This window comes from Scardinius erythrophthalmus (genome assembly GCF_964197995.2).
Source record: "Scardinius erythrophthalmus genome assembly, chromosome: 4".
In the NCBI taxonomy this organism is placed as follows: Eukaryota; Metazoa; Chordata; class Actinopteri; order Cypriniformes; family Leuciscidae; genus Scardinius; species Scardinius erythrophthalmus.
Window position 1 is genome coordinate 38,039,511 of NC_138224.1, and position 20,466 is coordinate 38,059,976.

At 38.4% G+C, this 20,466-nt stretch overlaps 1 protein-coding gene across 1 annotated transcript in view; it reads right to left on the reverse strand.

The window, feature by feature from the left end:
- LOC308689665 (protein NLRC3-like) overlaps positions 1–20,466 on the reverse strand; it is a 42,957-nt gene that overhangs the window by 13,721 nt on the left and 8,770 nt on the right. Inside the window, exons 2-5 of the mRNA XM_081363499.1 lie at positions 13,315–13,641; positions 4,570–6,435; positions 3,043–3,216; positions 2,401–2,574 (exon numbers count right to left, since the gene is read on the reverse strand). Of these exons, the coding sequence (XP_081219625.1) occupies positions 2,401–2,574; positions 3,043–3,216; positions 4,570–6,435; positions 13,315–13,637 (2,537 nt within the window). The 5' untranslated portion in view covers positions 13,638–13,641. The remainder of the gene's footprint in view (positions 1–2,400; positions 2,575–3,042; positions 3,217–4,569; positions 6,436–13,314; positions 13,642–20,466) is intronic.

Consider the following 20,466-nt stretch of genomic DNA (forward strand, 5'->3'; position numbering starts at 1 on the left):
AAGACAATTTTTGGTCCGATTTTGCGGGACCCGTGGAGGCCGCAGTGGAGGAGGTGGTCGAGAGGAATCCCGACACCATTCTCCACTCTGGCCCCTCTTCGACCCTGGGCTGGTGATGTCCAGCCCAGAGCTCCATCCGCCACTGATTCTGCCTAGCCCAGAGCTCTGTTCGCCGCGGTTCCCATCCAGCCCAGAGCCTGCACATCGCCATCAGAAACGGCGGAGGAGGAGGAAGACCTCCAGCCTCCCAGCCCGCTGCCGTCCCGGAGGCCGTGCCCGAGCAGCCCGCTGTCTTCCCGGAGGCCGTGCCCGAGCAGCCCGCTGTCTTCCCGGAGGTTGACAAGTGCTCCTAGTGAAAAAGCTAAGCGTACAGCCCTGGCCTGTGGGATGTGGAAAATGGACATTCCATTTTCCAGGCCACCACGTCCCACCGTAAATTCAACCTCCTAAGCTCCACCCTGAGGTTAGATGACAGGATGACACGACCTGTACATTACACGCACGACAAGCGTGATTAGACACTGATTCTGCCTAGCCCAGAGCTCTGTTCGCCGCGGTTCCCATCCAGCCCAGAGCCTGCACATCGCCATCAGAAACGGCGGAGGAGGAGGAAGACCTCCAGCCTCCCAGCCCGCTGCCGTCCCGGAGGCCGTGCCCGAGCAGCCCGCTGTCTTCCCGGAGGCCGTGCCCGAGCAGCCCGCTGTCTTCCCGGAGGTTGTGCCCAAGCTGCTCGCCCTGCCGGCGCCACCCCAGCGACCTGGCACGTCTGCCGATCCAGAGACTGTTCACGTCACGTCTGCCGATCCAGTGTCTCCGGACAAGATGGCCGCCGCCGAGCCTGTGTCTCCGGACAAGATGGCCGCTGCCGAGCCGGTGTCTGTTCCTGAGCCGGTGTCTGGTCCTGTTCCTGTTCTTGTGCCGGTGTCCGTTCCTGTTCCTAAGCTGGGGTCCGCTCCTGTTCCTGTGCCATGGCTGCCGGAAGGGTCGTCTCCTCCCTGGCCTCCTGAAGGCTCATCTCCACCCTGGCCTCCTGAAGGGTCGTCTCCGCCCTGGCCTCCCGAGGAAAAGTCTCCGCCCTGGCCGCCCGAGGTAAAGTCTCCGCCCTGGCCGCCCAAGGGAAAGTCTCCGTCCTGGCCGCCAGAGGGAAAGTCTCCGCCCTGGCCGCCAGATGGACTGTTGTCTCCACTCTGGCCGCCTGATGGACTGACATTTCCGCCCTGGCCGTCTGCACAGCCTGCTCCGCCTTGGTTTGTTTTGCCCTAGCTGCCGGCTAAGCTGCTCCCCCCTGTTCCTGTTCCCCTCCATGGACCTGGCAAAGTCCACACAATCACATACTGCAGCTCCTGCTATGAGTGAATTCCGTCTCGCTCACTTGTGCATATGCCTATTATTTCTGTTCTGGGTGTTCTTGAGTTTTGAACAATAAATCTTTTTCTTGATCAAAGTGATCTTGTATTTTTGCTTTATTTCTAGAGCAATATAAGGTAATATTTGATCAAAACGTAAAAACTTTGTTTTTATTACTCCTATTACCTTCAAAGTTTTGACATGACATTTTGGTCCTTTATGGACCTGAGTGGTTTTTTTTTATTTTTTTTATCTGATACTGCATAAAAAATATGAATGCATTAAAATTAATGTTGTTGTTAAACATATTCAAGGCTGTAATATTTAGTATATGGAAAATTATTATTATTATCATTTTTATAAAAAAAACAACGCTGGTATTGTGTAAAGAAAACGGTGTTTAATGTGTTAAAAATGTGTTAACTGATGCTGGTAAAAAAATCTTAAGTCAGTGAAAGTGAAAGAAAATATTAACGACACTATTTTGACAAGGACATTTTTGTCCTTTATTGAACTGAGTGGTAGTTTTTTCTTTTCTGTCTCACATTGCACAAAAAAATATGAATGCATACAAATTAATATTGTTGTTAATCATTGACATATTCAAGACTATAAAAATCAAAGAAAGAAAATCTGCTTAGCATTTAGTAAAATTAAAATAATTACTATTTTTCTTTTTTTCCATAAAAAAAACTGTGGCATTATGTAAACAAACCAGCATTTAAAGGGTTGCAATTCTGAAAATTAATGAATGTTTGGTAATTTTGATTAGAACTGATGCTGGTTAAATAAAATGACGTCAGTTAAAGTGGAAGAAAATATAAATCTATAATATTTTGACAGTTTTTGGACATGGACATTTTTGCCCACTATGAACCTATGTGTAACTTTTTTTTAAATTGATGCATAAGGGTTAAATAAAACACTCTTTTATTTTCTTACAAATAGTCCATTCGTCAGTTATCAGATGCTGCTGATTTAAAATAAAATTTGATCACTACAAAACACCTATTCGTACACATATTTGAGTATATAGTGAAGTGAAAGTCACACCTCAGTATGTTCAGTTGACAGTATGAACTCTTCAGTCCAGTAGAGAGCAGCTTCACTCCAGAATCCTGCAGGTCATTGTTACTCAGGTCTAACTCTCTTAGAGGGGAGTTTGATGATTGTAGAGCTGAAGACAAACTTTCACAGCACTGAGCAGTCAATCGACAACCTGCCAGTCTGAACAAAATAAAGGATTTGGTAATTAAAATGTCAGAATTAATTGACATATGTCATTAAATATTTACATACCTTCCTTGTTAAATGTCTTATACTATCAATAAGCCATCAATCATATTGTATTTGAACCTTTGTATCCATAGCAACTAAGCATTCATAACCAAGCGTTCATCACAGTTTATATCTGATTTATAAGGGATACTGTTTTCCACACAGAATAGATTTGCTACAACATGATAGGCCACACATTTAACTATATAGGTCACACGTTGCAGAAACGCTTGAAGCCACCTGAAATTTTTTTATAATATTTAAGTAGTGAGCATGCAAATACACCAGAGCAGTTACAATACAGTAAAATAACTCCATTATTGACATATAATAATAAAAATATTCCTAATTATCAGCCAGTAATACATTGACTGCTCATAGGTTGTGCATGTCTAATAGTGAATGTGAAGGTTAAACCTTAGTATGTTCAGTTGACAGTGTGAACTTATCAGTCCAACTGAGAGCAGCTTCACTCCTGAATCTTGGATGTCATTGTTACTCAGGTCCAACTCTCTCAAATAGGTATTTGATGATTGTAGAGCTGAAGACAAACTTTCACAGCACTGATCAGAGAGACCACATCCAACAAGCCTATTACAGAGGATAACAATGAGGAGAGGGATGTTAAAATGTTTTCAATGTTTTGTGCTTTTAATGATCACAAAGCTTTCAGTCCTGGTCCTGGGGGTCCATAGAACTGCATATTTTAGGCACTTCTCAATTTGAAGGCTGCATCCACATCAGAGGTGGAGTGGTGGTGGTGTTCCCACAAAGCATATTTAAACTGTCTGGACGTTCGCTTCATGAGTTCTTGTCACCCAGCAGTAGTGATTAATTGACTGTGTTGCTGATCATACTGTGTGTAAAATTGGACTATTTCGATTTATGTACTAGAACGCAAGCCTTCCAGTTTTCAATACAGAGACCCAGGTAGGGAGGATGTTTCATGTTTCGTCTGTCTCTTCCCTGTGCCTATAGTGGCTTTCACACAGAGTAGTTATAGTAACTTAGTTATAGGAACTATCCACCAGATAGACCTGAACTTTGAATGGACGTATTTCTCCAGGAACAGAATTGGGCACCCCTGAGCTGTCTCTGACTCAGACTCATGACAGTGGATCTTGAGGGCCAGAGTTAAACAGCCCTGTTCTAGTGTTTAATGCTAAGAAGGACACAAGCCTACAATCCTCAGAAGGACTGATATAGGAAGGATGCAGCCTCAATATTGTGGAGCCTTCTAATTGAGTACAGTATGTCTTCATTATTTAACTTCTTAACTGCAGTCCCATTTGGGGCACTTTCCACTTAAGTTTGGTCTCTTTTTAAAACACCTAGTTCAGATCTTTAGGTCAGGGAACTTAACTGAGTGTGTCAGATAAGACAGACATACAAAATGTGCAGTATGTGGGTCCCCAGGGCCAGGATAAAAAAAAACTGCCAAAGCTAATAGCCTACACTGTTTGACATGAAGCTCTACAAACACTAATGATTGATACATTAGCTGTCTGAAAACCCTAACCAAAAGTAACCCAATACATTAGATAGAGTCCGAATATGGAGGTGAGCTGAAAGTATGTGATGCAGAACAGCTGGAGACTTGTCATTCTCATCACTGTTGCATTTAAACTCAAATTGCACTGGTGTGCCTCCAGAAACAGGGTTGGGAAACAAATGTACTAAGTAATACTAAGTAAAATTGTGTGCTTTATATTCTGACTCTGAGATTATAAACAGTTTCCACATGGCTGTGCTTCTACGGTTTACTCTTTAATGTGCTTCAACTGTTTATATCCTTTCCGCTTCAATACAAATAGGATAAATGCAATTATTTCCACACTTGTATTCTATTAATAAATATAGGGTTATTGTTCTATAGATTAATTAGTTTGAATCACAACTAAATAGAAATATGTTTATTTTGTGATGCCATGAATGAATACTCACAGAGCTTTTCTGCAGTTCATCACTGCTGGTATGAGTCTCCATCTACCCTCATCTGATGTGTTGTATTTCATGAGGTCAAACTCATCCAGCACCTCTTCTAACATCTGAAGCATATAGGCTATTGCTGAGCAGTGAGCAGGAGAAAGTTTATTTTCTGAGTGTGTGCCTGATTTCACAAATTCCTGAATCTCTCTGTACAGAGTCTGATCATTCACTTCCAGCAGACAAAGGAACAGATTGATGGATCTGTCAGCTGAGAGACCATAACTTCCTTTGATTTCATCTTTAATGTACTGTGTGGTTTCTCTAATGCTCTCTGAGCTGGTCTCTGTGTGTGTCAGTAGATCATTTAAGAGTTTCTGATTTGACTCCAGTGAGACACCCAGCAGGAACCGCAGAAAAAGATCCAAGTGTCCATTTTCAGTCTGAAGGGTTATATCAACTGCCGATGATAGTAGTGCAAACATGTTTTTCGTAGATCTGTACTTCTCATGTTTGTCATTCAGAAACAACTCCAGTGGCTCCATGTTCTTCAACAGATAGCAGTAAAACACATAGAATGCAGAGAGAAACTCCTGAACACTCAGGTGTATGAAGCAGTAGACTTTCCTCTGATGAATTGCAGATTCCTCCTTAAAGATCTCAGTGCAAATCCCAGAATACACTGAGGCATCAGTGACGTCTATACCGCTCTCTCTCAGGTCTTCCTCATAAAACATGACATTGCCCTTCATCAATTGTTTGAAAGCCAGTTCAGCAAGTTTTATAATCACTTCTCTGTTTGACTGCAGGAGTTTCTCAGGATCTCTTTGTTCATACTTCTGAGTCTTCTTGTTGATCTGAATGAGCAAGAAGTGGATGTACATTTCAGTCAGAGTTTTAGGGATTTCTTCACTCAGATCTTCTTTCAGGAGCTTCTGAAGCACAGTGGATGAGATCCAGCAGAAGACTGGTATGTGGCACATGATGTGGAGGCTTCTGGCTTTTTTAATGTGTGCAATGATTCTGGTGGCTTGATGCTCATCACTGATTCTCTTCTTGAAATATTCCTCCTTCTGAAGCTCATTGAATCCCTGAATTTCAGTCAGACGGTTGATATATTTGGAGGGGATCTGATTGGCTGCTGCTGGTCTAGAGGTGATCCAGATGAGAGCAGAGGGAAGCAGATCTCCTTTCATGAGGTTTGACATCAACAGACTCACTGAGGAAGCCTCAGTAACATCAGTAACTTTCTCACTGTCTGAAAATATCAGTGTCATTCTGTTTTCATCAAGTCCATCAAAAATGAACACAACTTTACACTCCTCATAAATCTTTGAGTCCAGATCTTTAAGTTCAGGATGAAAGTCCACCAGAAGATTGTGAAGACTGTATTGATCATCTCGAATCAAGTTCAGATCTCGAAATGGAAGCACAAACATGAAATCTACATCCTGATTGGCTTTTCCCTCTGCCCAGTCCAAAACAAACTTCTGCACTGAGACGGTTTTTCCAATTCCAGCAATGCCTTTAGTAAGAACAACCTTTATTGTGTCCTTCTCATCACATACTGGTTCAGGTAAGGATTTAAAAATGTCATTGCAGAAGATTTGAGTGTTATGCGAGTTCTTTAATCTGGATGTTTTCTCCATCTGTAAAACCTCATGTTCTTTGTTCACTTCTTCAAACTCTCCCTCTATGATGTACAGCTGTGTGTAGATCCTGTTCAGGAGGGTTTGATTCTCTTCAAGTTTGATTCCCTCGAATAAGGTCTCATACTTGTTCTTCATGGTGATTTTGTGTAGGTCTTTGACTTTCTGTAGTTCATTATTTACTGGTTGGTGAGAATCCTGCTGCAGGTCTTCAATCTGATAATCTCTATTCACACTGCAGAAACAAGAACAACAACACAAAGAATGAATGAGAGCAAGATCTTCTAGGAAAGCCAGCTGTCATTTAAAACCAGCTGAGATATAATAAACAACTCTTTTTAAGAATGTTTTATTCTTCAAATAACATCTCACAAATGTCTCTTCGTATTTGTTTCAACTGTGACAGTGTGTTTATAAAATGATGACTAACAAGCTCTTATATTCTAACAACCTTCACTCCTGCAGGAACTGATACAACAGAGTGTTGCATGGGACAAGATTTGATTGGTGAGTGTGGGTTTGGGCAGTAAGACACGTGTGTGTGTGTGTGTGTGTGTGTGTCTGTGTGTGGGGGGGGGGGTGTTGTGAGAGACAAAGCAAAAAAAAACAACTAAATTAAAATGAAAATGATTTACTGCCACAAGCATAGGCAGAGTATTGTGAAAGGCTTAGGCTTCTCCTGTCTGCTGCTGCTTCTGATTGCATTTAGAGTTAAACCTGCTAATACATTTTGGTCTAGTGTCAGTTCCCTTTTGAGGTAACTCAAACACTATGGGGAAAGCCTCAGTGTGACACGTGTGCAACTATCCCAATCCTGATTGGTGCTTTCACCTCAGGAACCAGGAGCCCAATTTGCAGCTTCTTCTGTCCTGAGTGAGAGGTGAATATCGTGAGCATCAAGGCAGGGGATTTAGACAGAGATGGGGGACTCGAGTCACGACTTGACTCGAGTCGCAAATTTAAGGACTCGACTTGACTTTGACTTGAGATCCAATGACTCAAGACTTGACTTGACTTGAACTGTATGACTCAAGAATGACTTGATATACATTTTTATATTGTTACGACCACAGCCATAACACAAGAGAGGACATAGACAACTCAGCTCGTACAATAGGGGATTTATTGCCAAAATGATATAGACATAACGATAGGAAAATGAACCGGGGTAAGACACAACAAGAGAGCACAGAACCGCCGCCGAACACCCCGCCCACCGCACAGATTTGGCCGCTTGGACTTCTTATGCCAAACATACAGGATCCACAGGTGCCGGCAATCAGTCCCTAATAAAACAAAGACACAACATACTCGCCCCCTAGAGGACAAACAGATCATAACTTAGAACAAACGAATCACAAAATACATAAATACGTAAGATATATAAATCATCGCAACATCAATTGATGAACAAAATGAAAGCAATGGAACCATTGACGCCAGTCATCAGATTCTGCGCGATTGCATGACACTGCACAAGCCCAGAAAAAACATACATCGCGGTGAGCGCGCCAAATACAAAAACATCTCCCAGCATCGTTTCTTTTTGGATATAAACACTAGAAATTGACCATATTCATACAAGAAGATTCGCTGTACGCATAATAACAGGCAAGGGATATCGGACGACCATCACAACCTCGAACAGTCGAACTTCATTCACCAAGTAAAATTAATTCTAAAAGTAGCCTAAGCTATGCCTTGTTTAACCTGTTTGTTATAGTTAATTTGACTATCTTTAAATCTAGAGAGAATATTGGTCAAAACAGCATGCCTCTTTATACACAATTATGTTTTCAAATGTAGCTTAATGTTGTCAATATTCAAATGATAATTAATGATGGCATATGTTTTGAATAACATTTGCCACATTTTATTCCAATCATGCTTTAAAGCCAAATATGTCGTTCTTTCCAATGACGAAAAACAACATAGAAAACTGTTAATGTTTTGTTGTTTTATGTTTCTCTTAAAGCAGGGTAAGATTATCAGAGGGTTGGGGGCAAAATGCCAGCAGAATTAATATGCACCCAAAATTCAAAATGTGGTGGGAAAATTGCCCTAGTATGAGTTATTTTTATAATTATAACATATGATATTAAAAAAAATATTTCCAGAATATTGGCGCGATTGCAAATGTGATAATGATTTTATAAAACAAAGAGTGTGATGTGACATTTTAGACATAATATTCCAAATATTCTCTGTTTTTGCTCTATTTCTCCAATAACAATAGTTCCAAACAAGCCACAGAAAGAGTTATGCGTATTTGTGATTCAGTGCCATAGTTGCTTAGTTCCAGAACGAATCTGCCGTTTTGAACAAATCAGTTGAATGAATGCTTCTATGACTAATACAATAAGACGGTGATTTGGCGCCAACTATTGCCGGTTTTAACTTCATAATTAAAAATACATAACTTATTTAAAGGGGATGCCAGTTTGAAGAATGCCATTTGGTGGCATAGGAACCATTATACTTGAATTGTGAATTGTTTAATACCTTTTAATGGTCTTCTGCAATGTTTGAGACATATTTATTTTTTCATGCTTTAATGTTGGCCTAATTTCAGTTACATTTACATTTTAGGCTATGTAGTTTGAAATTTTATTTATTTTTTATTTTTTATATTTTTATTGTAGTAACCACTCAGCTGTATGTGGAAATGCATATTTAAAAAAAAAAAGGCAAATAAAACCATAGTCCACAACTTCTGTAGTTTTAACTTATTTTAATATATAAATTCAGTGAAATCATCAAACGTTTGTATGACTTGCCAGTGACTTGTGACCCAAGCTACGACTTGACTTGACTTGCTTGACATAAAGCAGTGACTTAACTTGACTTGCTTTTCACAAAATTGACTTGGACTTGCTTGAGACTCGAAGGTTAAGACTTGAGACTTACTTGTGACTTGCACATGTGTGACTTACTCCCACCTCTGGATTTAGATGATCCGCCACCTCTATCCCCTGCTTACGAGGAGCTGGTGGAGGTTGCCACTTGTTCTGTGGCCAATTTAAACTGTGATTGGCAGGCCAAGAAGCAGGAGGCGCATTATAAAAGCATGCTGGACAAGCGTTTTTTTGAGTGTAATAAATTGTGTTCTTTTCTTTTACTTGAGATGAATTCAACTTCGCTACATTTATTTTTCAACAAAAGTAAAAAGTACAATAAAGGTAAAGGTGCTGATGGAGCAACAGGGCAAGTTGGCATTTGACGGGCACATTTACTGTGGTAGACCCCTGTGCATAACTGACAGGTCTGACTCAGGTGCAAAACCAATGAAAACTTCCAATCCAGCTCGTGGCGGGGCGTTCAAACTAACGTAGTATCACTAACGTTTGGCAGACTGCTTACATTCACTATCTATTTTAGTGAATGTAAGTGAGCTATACTCATATTCCAATTTTTAAGTTCGCAGTTTTGGAAGCTCATGTGCTCATCAGCTGTAACGATATCTAATGCATTTGTCCATTAATGGATTTCCAGGAGCTTTGTAAAATGTATGGCTCTGCGAGTCTCAATGGTGGACTTTAATTGAATGTCTGTTTCATTCATACTGGAAGCCAGAAGGCCCCCTCATGAATAGAGTGTTTAGCACTCAATGATGCTCACATCGACTCATTTTGGGTAAAAATAGAAAAATAATACTGAACTACTTTATACCGTAGTAAAGTTTACTCTTACTTGTGTCATATTATTTTATTAGTACTTCTACTTGTACTTACTCTTACTGGAGTCATATAATTTTTCAGTACTACTTCTACTTGTACTTAAGTAAATTATTTCTGAAGTAGCAATTCTTTTACTTAAGTAAGATTTTTCAGTACTCTTTCCACCACTGCTAATGAAAGAGCTGCATTGGGCCACAGACCTGTCTCTCTGGGACACCAAGGAGATGGCCTGTGCCATGGGAGAAAGACAACTTTTTAAAAATCTTTCAGGAAATAAAGAGGAAGATAAATTGTTTCTCCTGGATGCCCTACTGTCTCCTCCTGGCCTTATCAGTGATGCAGTTAGTTTGGTCATCACTGTTATAAGATTCTATATTCTGGAACTGGACTATATACCAGGGTCGCCTGAAGAGCTGGAGTTCCCTCTAAAGGGAATCATGTTAACAGTCATAGCCTGAGACGTTTTCTCCGTAACAATACCATATTGGTGAAAAATATTTGGCAATCGATCCATTGCATATCTGTGTTTGTGCTCTGGAGAGTTTCAAATGTTTTCACTTGAACAAAACATTGATTTCTTGAACGAGTTTTTTTTCGGTGCTGAGTTCTGCATGCTCTTGAATCCTCTCATTATAACAGACTCGATGTAGACTCTTATGTAAAATGATTCATTATGCAGTGTAGATGGCTTCATTGATTATAATGGACCTTTGTGATAAACTAAAATGAGTGACAGCTTTTGTGATTATAAAGGGAGCACTCTGCATGCTTTCTGCCATGACAAATCATGCATGCAGTAGCCTATGCTTGCTTTTCTGATAGAATTAACAGTGGTCTGTGGATATAGATCCTTTAATAACAATTTATTGAGAGCGTTAATGCTGGGATTTGTAGGTTGTGCAACCAAACGTAACTTTAAACCAATTCATGAACGTACTGAAAAAAGTATATTTTTACTTTTACAGATGGGAGCAGGACAAAACATGAATGCTGCAGTTGGGACAGAAAGAAGGTAACATTTTATTTTTTGCAGGAGCGGGACAGAATCCTGCGGGAACAGGACTATAAAATCCTCTAGTTTCTCCTTATTTAAAATCAGAATGAAACACTTCAGCAGAAAGCTAAATATTTTAAATGAACCAATCCTTCTACAGTAAATTATGTCTATTGAACATCCAACATCTAGTGAATCTCCATTCGAAGGGGACACCTACTGATCAAAACTATGTAAATGCAGTGAAACAGCTAATATATCTAATAGCGTCTTCAACAAACCATATTTAAAAAAAAATTATGAATCATTATTATTGTATGAATGAATGTTTTTTTTATTATTATAATTTTTTTTTAGCTTGGTTTAAGTGTTTTAAGGCAGGGATTGGCAAATCTGGACAATTATAGAGAATTACCTATTAGCTATTATTCTCCCTTTGTCACATTATGCAAACATATTTCTCATTAAAACTGACCAATGTTATAAAACTCACCCGAGAAGGTGAAACCATATATTTGCTGAAATGTGACTTGGTAATTATTTTTTTTTTATGTGCTCTGAGTCACTGATTTTAAACATAAAAAGAATTTTGAAAGATCAACATTCACAACATCCATAAAACTGTAAGGTGATCAAAAAGGTCTGTAAGTTCATCAATGACATTAATTGATATTAAAGGGGACCTATTATGCCAAATTCATTTTTATAAGGTGTTTGAACACAGATGTGTGTCTACAGTGTGTGTAAACAACAAGCCTATGATTATAAAAATGACCCAATACTTTTTTTTATAATCCCCATAAATAATAAACAATCTCTCCAAATGTGTGGTTTCAGATTTCCCCCTACTGGTGACAATCTGCCCTATTAGCATAGATCCGGCCTGACTCTGAGTGAGCCACAGTGACGCCAGTCCGCCAGTTCTGTTTACTTGCTGTAGCAGCTGGTGATATACAATGTCTTCGCCAAAAAAAAAGATTACGTTCTGTTTGAAGAATGTCACAACGAACATAAGAGTCTCTATAGACTCTGAGTGAGCCATAGTGACAGCAGTCCGCCAATTCTGTTTACTCGCTGTAGACATGTATGCAATGTCTGTGCCAAAAAAACATTACGTTCTGTTTATTGATGTACCAACGAACATAAAAGTCTCCATAGACTCCCGGAATCTGAGTCACTGAGGACAACGTGGTTGAAGTTGTTACACTAGGATGGATATGTACCAACTTTTCGTGATCCAGCTTACGGTCTCCGGAACGATACTGGTCACGGCAGTAATGAAAGGGAGCGTGCGCACATTATTCCATACTTTTTTTTTTTTACGGATATAAAGTTTACCAGTTTATTTAGCACCCCCTGAATTTGTTTACTGTTAGTTGTAACAAATGTTTTTTTGTGTAATTCGCTGTGTATGTTGAAGATAATACAAGGAAGAGAGAGTTAATGGATAAGACATTAATGCACACTTCTTGTACTGTTTTATTCAGCTCTTACTGTGATTTTCTGGAGTTAAAACGGACACTTTATGTTTTGTGTGATATACAATAGACTTCATAAGACTCATCAGTAAAGTTTGCATTTTATACTGCCCGCGAGCCTGTCAGCAGTTAAATACTTCACGGCAATTGGCCAGCTGTTCCAAGCGGGCGTTAGCCTATAAGATTTCAACAAAAGTGGAGAAGGGAGGAGTTTCCGCAGCGTCAGCTGACGCAATGTCTGGTTCCCGCCTCTCAGGGAACCGAGGTTACGATAGTAACCGGAGACGTTTTCTTAGACTGGATGGCATCTCAAATGGCAGATTTTCTGATATAGGTTCCTGCATGTCGATCAGAGTTTCTATGAAATTCTGATTCTCGATTAGCCTGAAAGATTTATTTGGGTCTGGTTCATTCTCAAATCCTACAATATTAAATGAAGAAACTTGTAGCAGTTTACAATAGAGGAAAAAATATAGATCTTTTTAAAAGAGCATAATGGCCTGGTTTCACAGACAGGGATGAAATTAAGCCAGGATTAGGTTTTAGGTCAATTAGGACATTTAGGAAAAAACATTACGGGTGTGCATCTTGAGACAAAACAATGGAAGTGATGTATTTTAAGATATAAGTTTATTTAATTTAAAACAGCTCAAATATGCATTTTAGTATGGGACTAGGCTTAAGCCTTGTCTGTGAAACTGGGGTATACATTTTTAATTTGTTTACACAAAAAATACTTATCAAACTTTTCACTACGGTGTAAATAACAGTCACTGAACTATTTGAACAAACAATTTAGTTAAATGATTCAAAAGACTCAAGTCACTGTCACCCTTCATAGACACATGACGTTTCTTTGGTCTGATACTGAGAAAGGGACCTCAGTGAATCAGATTATCTCCTTTTATCACTGATGTTTAAGTTATAATTCTTTCTCTTGTCCCTAGTACTGATTTTTGGCTCACCTGGGGTTAAAGGTCACTGTTTCATCACTGAAGTTATGGGGGGCTCCCATGGATTCATCACTGAAGTTATGGGGGGCTCCTATGGATTCATCACTGAAGTTATGGGGAGCTCCTATGGATTCATCACTGAAGTTATGGGGGGCTCCTATGGATTCATCACTGAAGTTATGGGGGGCTCCCATGGATTCATCACTGAAGTTATTGGGGGCTCCTATGGATTCATCACTCTCCATAGACATAAGGCTGGGCTCTGGAGATGCTGCTCTCTGGTTCTGGTAGTGAACAACATCCTTCTCCTCATCTCTCTCCTCATAGAGACTCATTCTCCTGTGATTTAAATGTGATTTTCAGCCAAACCTTTACAAACACTGACAACATAAATTATGCATAACAGGAAAATAATAAACAATATCATTCTGTAATGCCGGGTTGCACACGTCTCGCATATTTTCCATGAGACGTGCTTTCAGGCTCTGTCTCATTCTCTCCCGCACAATAAAACAAGGCAAAATTAATAACGAAATCTGCTCATAGATCACTTATGAAACCCACCAAAAATTATTCTAGGAGTAAAGGGTTATTTACATTCATGTAATATTATTTTAGCTTCTAAATCAGAGCTATAGTTTTAATGGAAATGTGTGCATATATACTATTTTAAGAGAACTCAACTTAGTTGGATGATGACGTCACTGTTTTCTTCAGAGCTGCTTTATGGCTGAATTAATTAGAATTTTAACTAATTTCTAAATGTATGTATTTTTCACAATTATTGAACCGAAATGAATCAACACTGAACTGCTTTCAACTCAAATGTGACTCTTTACTATTGTCCTTTTAGAGCTGCTTTACAGCAGAATTGAATTCTCTTTGCATCATTGGATCTTTATTTTTCTGTTTATCACAGTAAAGCTGCTTTCAAACAATCTCAATCTGTATAATATAAAGCGTTATACAACTAAAAGTGACTTACCAAAACGTTGATTGCTTAGTACATTTATTAAATGTGGTATTAAGTTAGATGTTTCTTTATTTTTATTGGTTTCTGAGTTCTAAGACCCTGACTTCAATAAGAAAATCAGTTAATTCATCATATCCTCCTGGGACCCAAGAATAGACTTTTGTCCACTGTAGTGGACATTATATTTTAGTGAATTTCTCTGACATCATACATGTCACATGACACAATCTGGGTGTCCTGTAAAGAGCACATTCAGGACTTTTCAGAGACACCAAATGTTTGGAGGTTTCACCATGAAAACACCTTCTCCTTGGTCTTTAAAAATGTCTGACATTAATTTAGTGATCAAATGTAGCATTCTTATGGAAATATGATAATATATTGTAATTATAATTTAAATTGGACTACTTTTCAAATTGTATTTCATAAAACAACATCTCAGGAAAATATTAAGGGGTTTCAAAAAAAAAAAAAAAAATTCTGTTACAGAACAGGGCATTGATTTCATACATGTCCACTATAGAGGACATCAAGACTTAAATCATGTTTATCAGGCATTTTGTGAGACACAACAAGTGAATATGGAAATAAATTATACATCAATATTCCTATGAAATATTAGATATTATTATTATAATGTTGCCAATTATTACTCCAATTATTACACTTCTTTTTTCATTAAATGTTGGTCCAAGAACACATAATGTGCAAATTAGATACAGTGTATAGATACATTGCATTGAATGGGAATATTAATTTATGGACATTTTACCCACATATTGCATAAAGTAAAATGGTGTATCAATTCATTCCGTTATTTCTTTCATAACATAGGTGAGAATAATCTTTATACAAATTTTGGTTGAAAAAATCCTAAAACCCCCAAATTTATTGGTGATTGAAAAAAAAAAATCCCATTGTTTTTGCCTATACATATAATTTCATGTCATTTTATTTTTTAAACAACTTAGTCCTGGTGTCCACTACAGAGGACATAGCATAACGTATGAATAAAATATTATTTTTCAAAAATGTCTTTTTACCATTTGTTTATTGTGCTCTAAATAGTGTGATGACATGGAAAAAAACTAAATTCCAAAAACTTTTTTTTTCTGGGTCCCAGGAGGATATTAATACATTGAATAAAACCCCCCCAAAAACCTGTGGAAGGACACTGAAGACTGAATTTGCACCAGATTCATCATGGTTATAGACCAAATGCCCCTGAAAGTGTGACATCTGCAGAAATAGCTGTTTTCTTCACCCTGTTTTTATGCCCATTCTGAAGTATCACATCAGAAACGAGTGATGGAAACGCAGGGAAAAAAAAGTTTTTTTGCAAAAAAGTTTTTACACTCTCAAAAGGTGAGTGGTTTTGCGAAAAATAGTTGCGAATAATGGGAGATGGAAACACATTTGCCGAATAAATTCTGACATAGCGAACCTTAAATCCACGTGACTGCTTCTGCTGATGGTGTTTTATTTACTGTTGCTTACAAGGTTACTAATAACAACGTCATCTGCTCTAACAACTTGCTGGAAATACACCACTTTTTTTTTTTTTTTTTTTTTTTGCGAAGTTTGAAAAGATTTGCTTCACGTTTGGATGGAAACCCAGCTATTTACACAAAACATGGAGAGCGTTAGTTTGATTCAGTTCTTGTGAGAGGGTTGGTACAGTTTAATTTCTCAGAAGATTAGAAGACTGCTGAAATAATTATATCTATATTAATGCAAATGTATCAATTGAATTTATTTAATAATTGTTTACAAATAACATATGAAAACCTAAGTTTAGCAGTTTTTAAATCTTTATATGTTCTAAAGCTTGAATATAGTTTTAAATTAAAAGTTGAAAATTAACTGCTTATGTGTAGTGTGCTAATTATTTATCATATAAAATGTATTATATCATTATAACAGTGTATCAGATACATGTTGCTTTGCTCACATTAGTCCAATTTTGGATTGCAATCTCATAAAAAGAAGAATAAAATCTGTTCCAGAGCATGGTAGCCATGACATGTCAATGTCGGTGAAACACCACTAAAAGCCTTTTTGAAACCAAACACCAGAGTTTGCTCAAACTCATTGAAACCAGCTACATTTGATAGGCCACAGCCTTTTATCTTCAAGTTTGTATTTATTTTTATAGCACATTTAAAAACAGCAAACATGGCTGACCAAAGTGCTGAACAAAACACAAGATTAAGAGACATGGGCAAACCACACATTCATGACAAAAGCTCACAATGAATTAAAAGCTAAAGAAAAAAAAAGTCAGTTTTAAGCAGAGATTTAAAAACGGTTAAAGACTGTGCCGAGCTGATGTAAACTGGAAGGCTGTTCCACAGCCTAGGGCCGGCAATAGCAAAGGCTCTGTCTCCTCTATGCTTTAACCGTGATCTGGGTACAGACAAAAGTCTCTTATCACCAGACCTCAGGTTTCGTGTGGGATTGTGTGGACAGAGAAGCTCGGACAAATAGCTTGGTGCCAGATTACTTAAGGATTTAAAAACAAAGAGAAGAATTTTAAACTCAATTCTAAAATGCACAGGTAGCCAATGCAGCGATTTTAAGATAGGAGAAACATGATCAAATTTACGTTTTCTTTTGAGGAACTTTGCACCAGCATTTTGTACTAATTGGAGATGAGCAATAGAGTATTTGGACATGCCATAGTAAAGAGAGTTGCAATAATCCAAACGCGATGTAATGAGCGCATGGATAGGAATCTCTAAGGTTTTCTCAGAGAGAGAGGATTTGATCTTAGAGAGAAGACGTTGCTGGACAAAACAAGAACTAATCACCGCATTTATTTGTTTTTCGAATTTGAGGTTCTTATCTCAGAAGTTTTTAATGCAGGATGAGGTAGTAGAAGAAAGGTAATCCAGGTCAATGTTACTGCTCTTAAAGTTTTCATGGGGGCCAAAGACTATAACCTTGGTTAACTATTCACAATATAGTTAGGAATACGACTGTAAAGTTTGGTGTATGTAGGTGCTACAGAAGTGGAAAATCGTCACTAGGAGTGTGAGAAAAAAACTCATTTTGAGAAAACGGCCTTTAAAGATTTTTATGGCAAAATTCCACTAATTTCTATTGAAAGCCATGAATTACAGACAAAATATGCTTTAGGTCCAAGTAAAATCCATGTATCACACTGTTGAACATCCAAAACTCATTATTGCTTCATCCATCACTGATCATAACATCCAAAACAACACATCAACAGTCCATCACACAGGTGGAATGGAAAAACTAAATATATCACAGTCCCTCAGGCAGATACATATTTAGCTGTCAGTGGAGCTGCTTTACCCTCTCCTAGGAGAACTTCCAGCTTCTTTTCTGGTGCTAACTTTGGGAAGTTTTATTCTTTTGGCTATTTGTCCAAGGTGTAAATCACTTAGTGAAGATACTTTTTCCCAGTGGAGGAGGAAGTGCATCTCTGTCTGACCCAGTTGGTGGTCACTGAGCCTGTATTTAGTCAGGATCCGTCTCTTCTTCTCTGACAGTGTGCAGATACTCTGTCAAATAACAATTTAGTCTACTTTGTTTGCTTTCTCCAATGTTCTAAATATTGATATTTTGAATGATTCATAATTAGTTTTGTTCTGTTGAGTTGTTTTGAACCAGTGCTGAAGGGAGCCTGGTTGGTTAGCTTCACCATCAGCTGACTGAGGGGACTGTTTTCAGGATTTAGCTCGTGGGTTTTAAGTGCTTTGAAATGTAATGTGTCTTTTTGACTTACATTTAGATGTGTTCAAAATGTTTCAGCTTGTTCGTAACGCATCGACGCACTATGTCAGGGTTACTCATTTCGCGGCTCGCGAGCCTCATGCGGCCCGCCAAGCTTTAATTTGTGCCTCGCATGGCTGTGAAAATACGGCGATATCATGCAGCCAGTCACTACAGATATTTCATAACATAACCCATTACAAACTCAAAGCGTCAGCTCTATTGTAAATAATTTCGATCGGATTGAAAGGGGTGGTTTATCGAGAGAACATGTAAACACTTGATCGACTGAAAACCGAAACTGAAAGGACGACGTATGGCTCTCCTACTGACTTTGTCCTATCAGTGCGTGTGGAGCGTTCACAAAAATAGTGAAGACCCATGCACTATGCGATGGCATTTCATCATCTTTTGTCTTCGTTGGTAATCCCTTGTGTCTTCTAGCTAATGACAACTGTTTTCGGCTTCTCTGAGAGAATTTTACACGCATTTCTTTCGACATTTTGAACTACCGCGGAAATGTCAGAGCGCGTCACGTGACGATTCTGGACGAATCACATTGTCAGAAATTGGCATCAGCCAATGAGATTGCGCATTTCGAGTTAAATCACCTGTTTTACTTTCATGATTGGTTGCTGATAGATAGGAAATGACCATATTTGGATCCGACAGCATTGCAAAGGAGAGAGAGAGCTTTCTAACGGTGTATGTGATGACGGGGTGCAGGCAGCGATCGTGGAGCAGCGGGATGATTTAGAACGCCAACTTTTTATGAATTTAGGCGAAATCGGCACACTCAAACAGACAAGTGTAGTAAAATAAAGACCTAAATGTGTATTTTTTTGCGTGCCGTGTCTCGCCTTAAACCAACTGAGGACAGTTCCCTGGATGCCCACAAAACATTCCAATCGGGATAAGAGAATTGTATGATCAACTATATCAAAAGCCGAGGTTAGGTCTAACAGTACACAGAGTCACCAGAGTCAGTCGCTAACAGTATATCATTAGAAACCTGTAATAAAGCAGACTTGGTGCTGTGCAGAGGCTTAAAGCCAGACTGGAAAGTTTCAAAAAATGTATTTGAGCCAAGAAAAGACTGTTGAATGTTGAATGAGAACCATTTTCTCCAATGCTTTAGTAATAAAAGGAAGTGGAGAGAATTATTACAATCCCTATCATCAAGTGAAGGTTTCTTGAGAAGAGGTGTAACAGGTGTAACAAACTTCAATATTTCAGTGAAGTATTATGTCTGTTTGTCTGGTTGTTTTTTTTTTTTTAAATACACAGCACAAGGTCTTGTAAAATCTTTTTTCATTATTTCGACAAAAATGACACTGATTGAATATGTAAAAAAAAAAAAAAATACAATAGCACAAACTTTTAGAACAAAAAATAAATACAACTTTAAATTAAATATGTAAAAGTACGTTTTAAACCGAACAGAACAAACTTTTAGAACTGAAAAATAGAGTCAACAGTTAAAGATTTCATATTGTAGACGTCGGTGGGTAACAGAAGCCTATTCCTCGGGGGAGCAGCGCGATAACAAACAAAAAAACGTCATATCTCGCAGTCAGTGAAAATAAATTAGGTGCAATGACGCTGATTATTTTTACTATTCTATTGAGGAATGAGACGAATGAAGAGAGCTTCTCTCTCGTGGGAGCGAACACACTGACTGCTGGACAAACAAACTTTTGGGCATTTATCAGGGTGTAAATTCATGGTTGAGTGGTAGAACCGCGAACCCAGAAGCGTAGATATCAATTGTTTAGATGACACGGGTTCAAATTCCAAACAAAGATGTGCTATTGTAATTTTTTAGCACAATTTTCCACCGGACAAAATTGCGATTGTTAACTCATGATTTCTGTTCTGTCTGTGCGCACCAATCTTGCACTTCTATCTACTCCTCAACCAGACCACCTAGAGACTTCTGGTTTTCGGCATTATGTTAAGGAAGGTCTAATCTCGGGAACGCACAAAAAACTTTTGGATTTCCTGGAAATTCCAGAAAAAATTCATTTTTTTGCAAATTTCTCGGCAACCATAATAGCTATCGGGTTGAAACAAATTGCAAGCGATAGCTTCTAAAATGTACAATAATATTAGAAAAAAAGAATTGATCAAAAATCTTTCCTTTATGCTTCAAAAATTAATTAAAACTTTATATGAAGGGAAATAAGAAAAATATTGCCTTTTCACCTATAAAACTATTGTTCCACAGAAATACGTAAGGAAGGTATTCACAAGAGTCATGAGCACAATTAATTCCACTGAATTACGGCAAGAAATCAATGAAGGTATCGATCAAGATTTGGAGAAGGAGCAAGAATATATGAGAAAACGACAAGAGGTTGTTGCAAAATAAATGGAAGAACGTTCAGCAAAGCGACAAAAGATGGCGACATCCACACCAACGGCTTCCTCATCAGGCGTATCTGACTTCT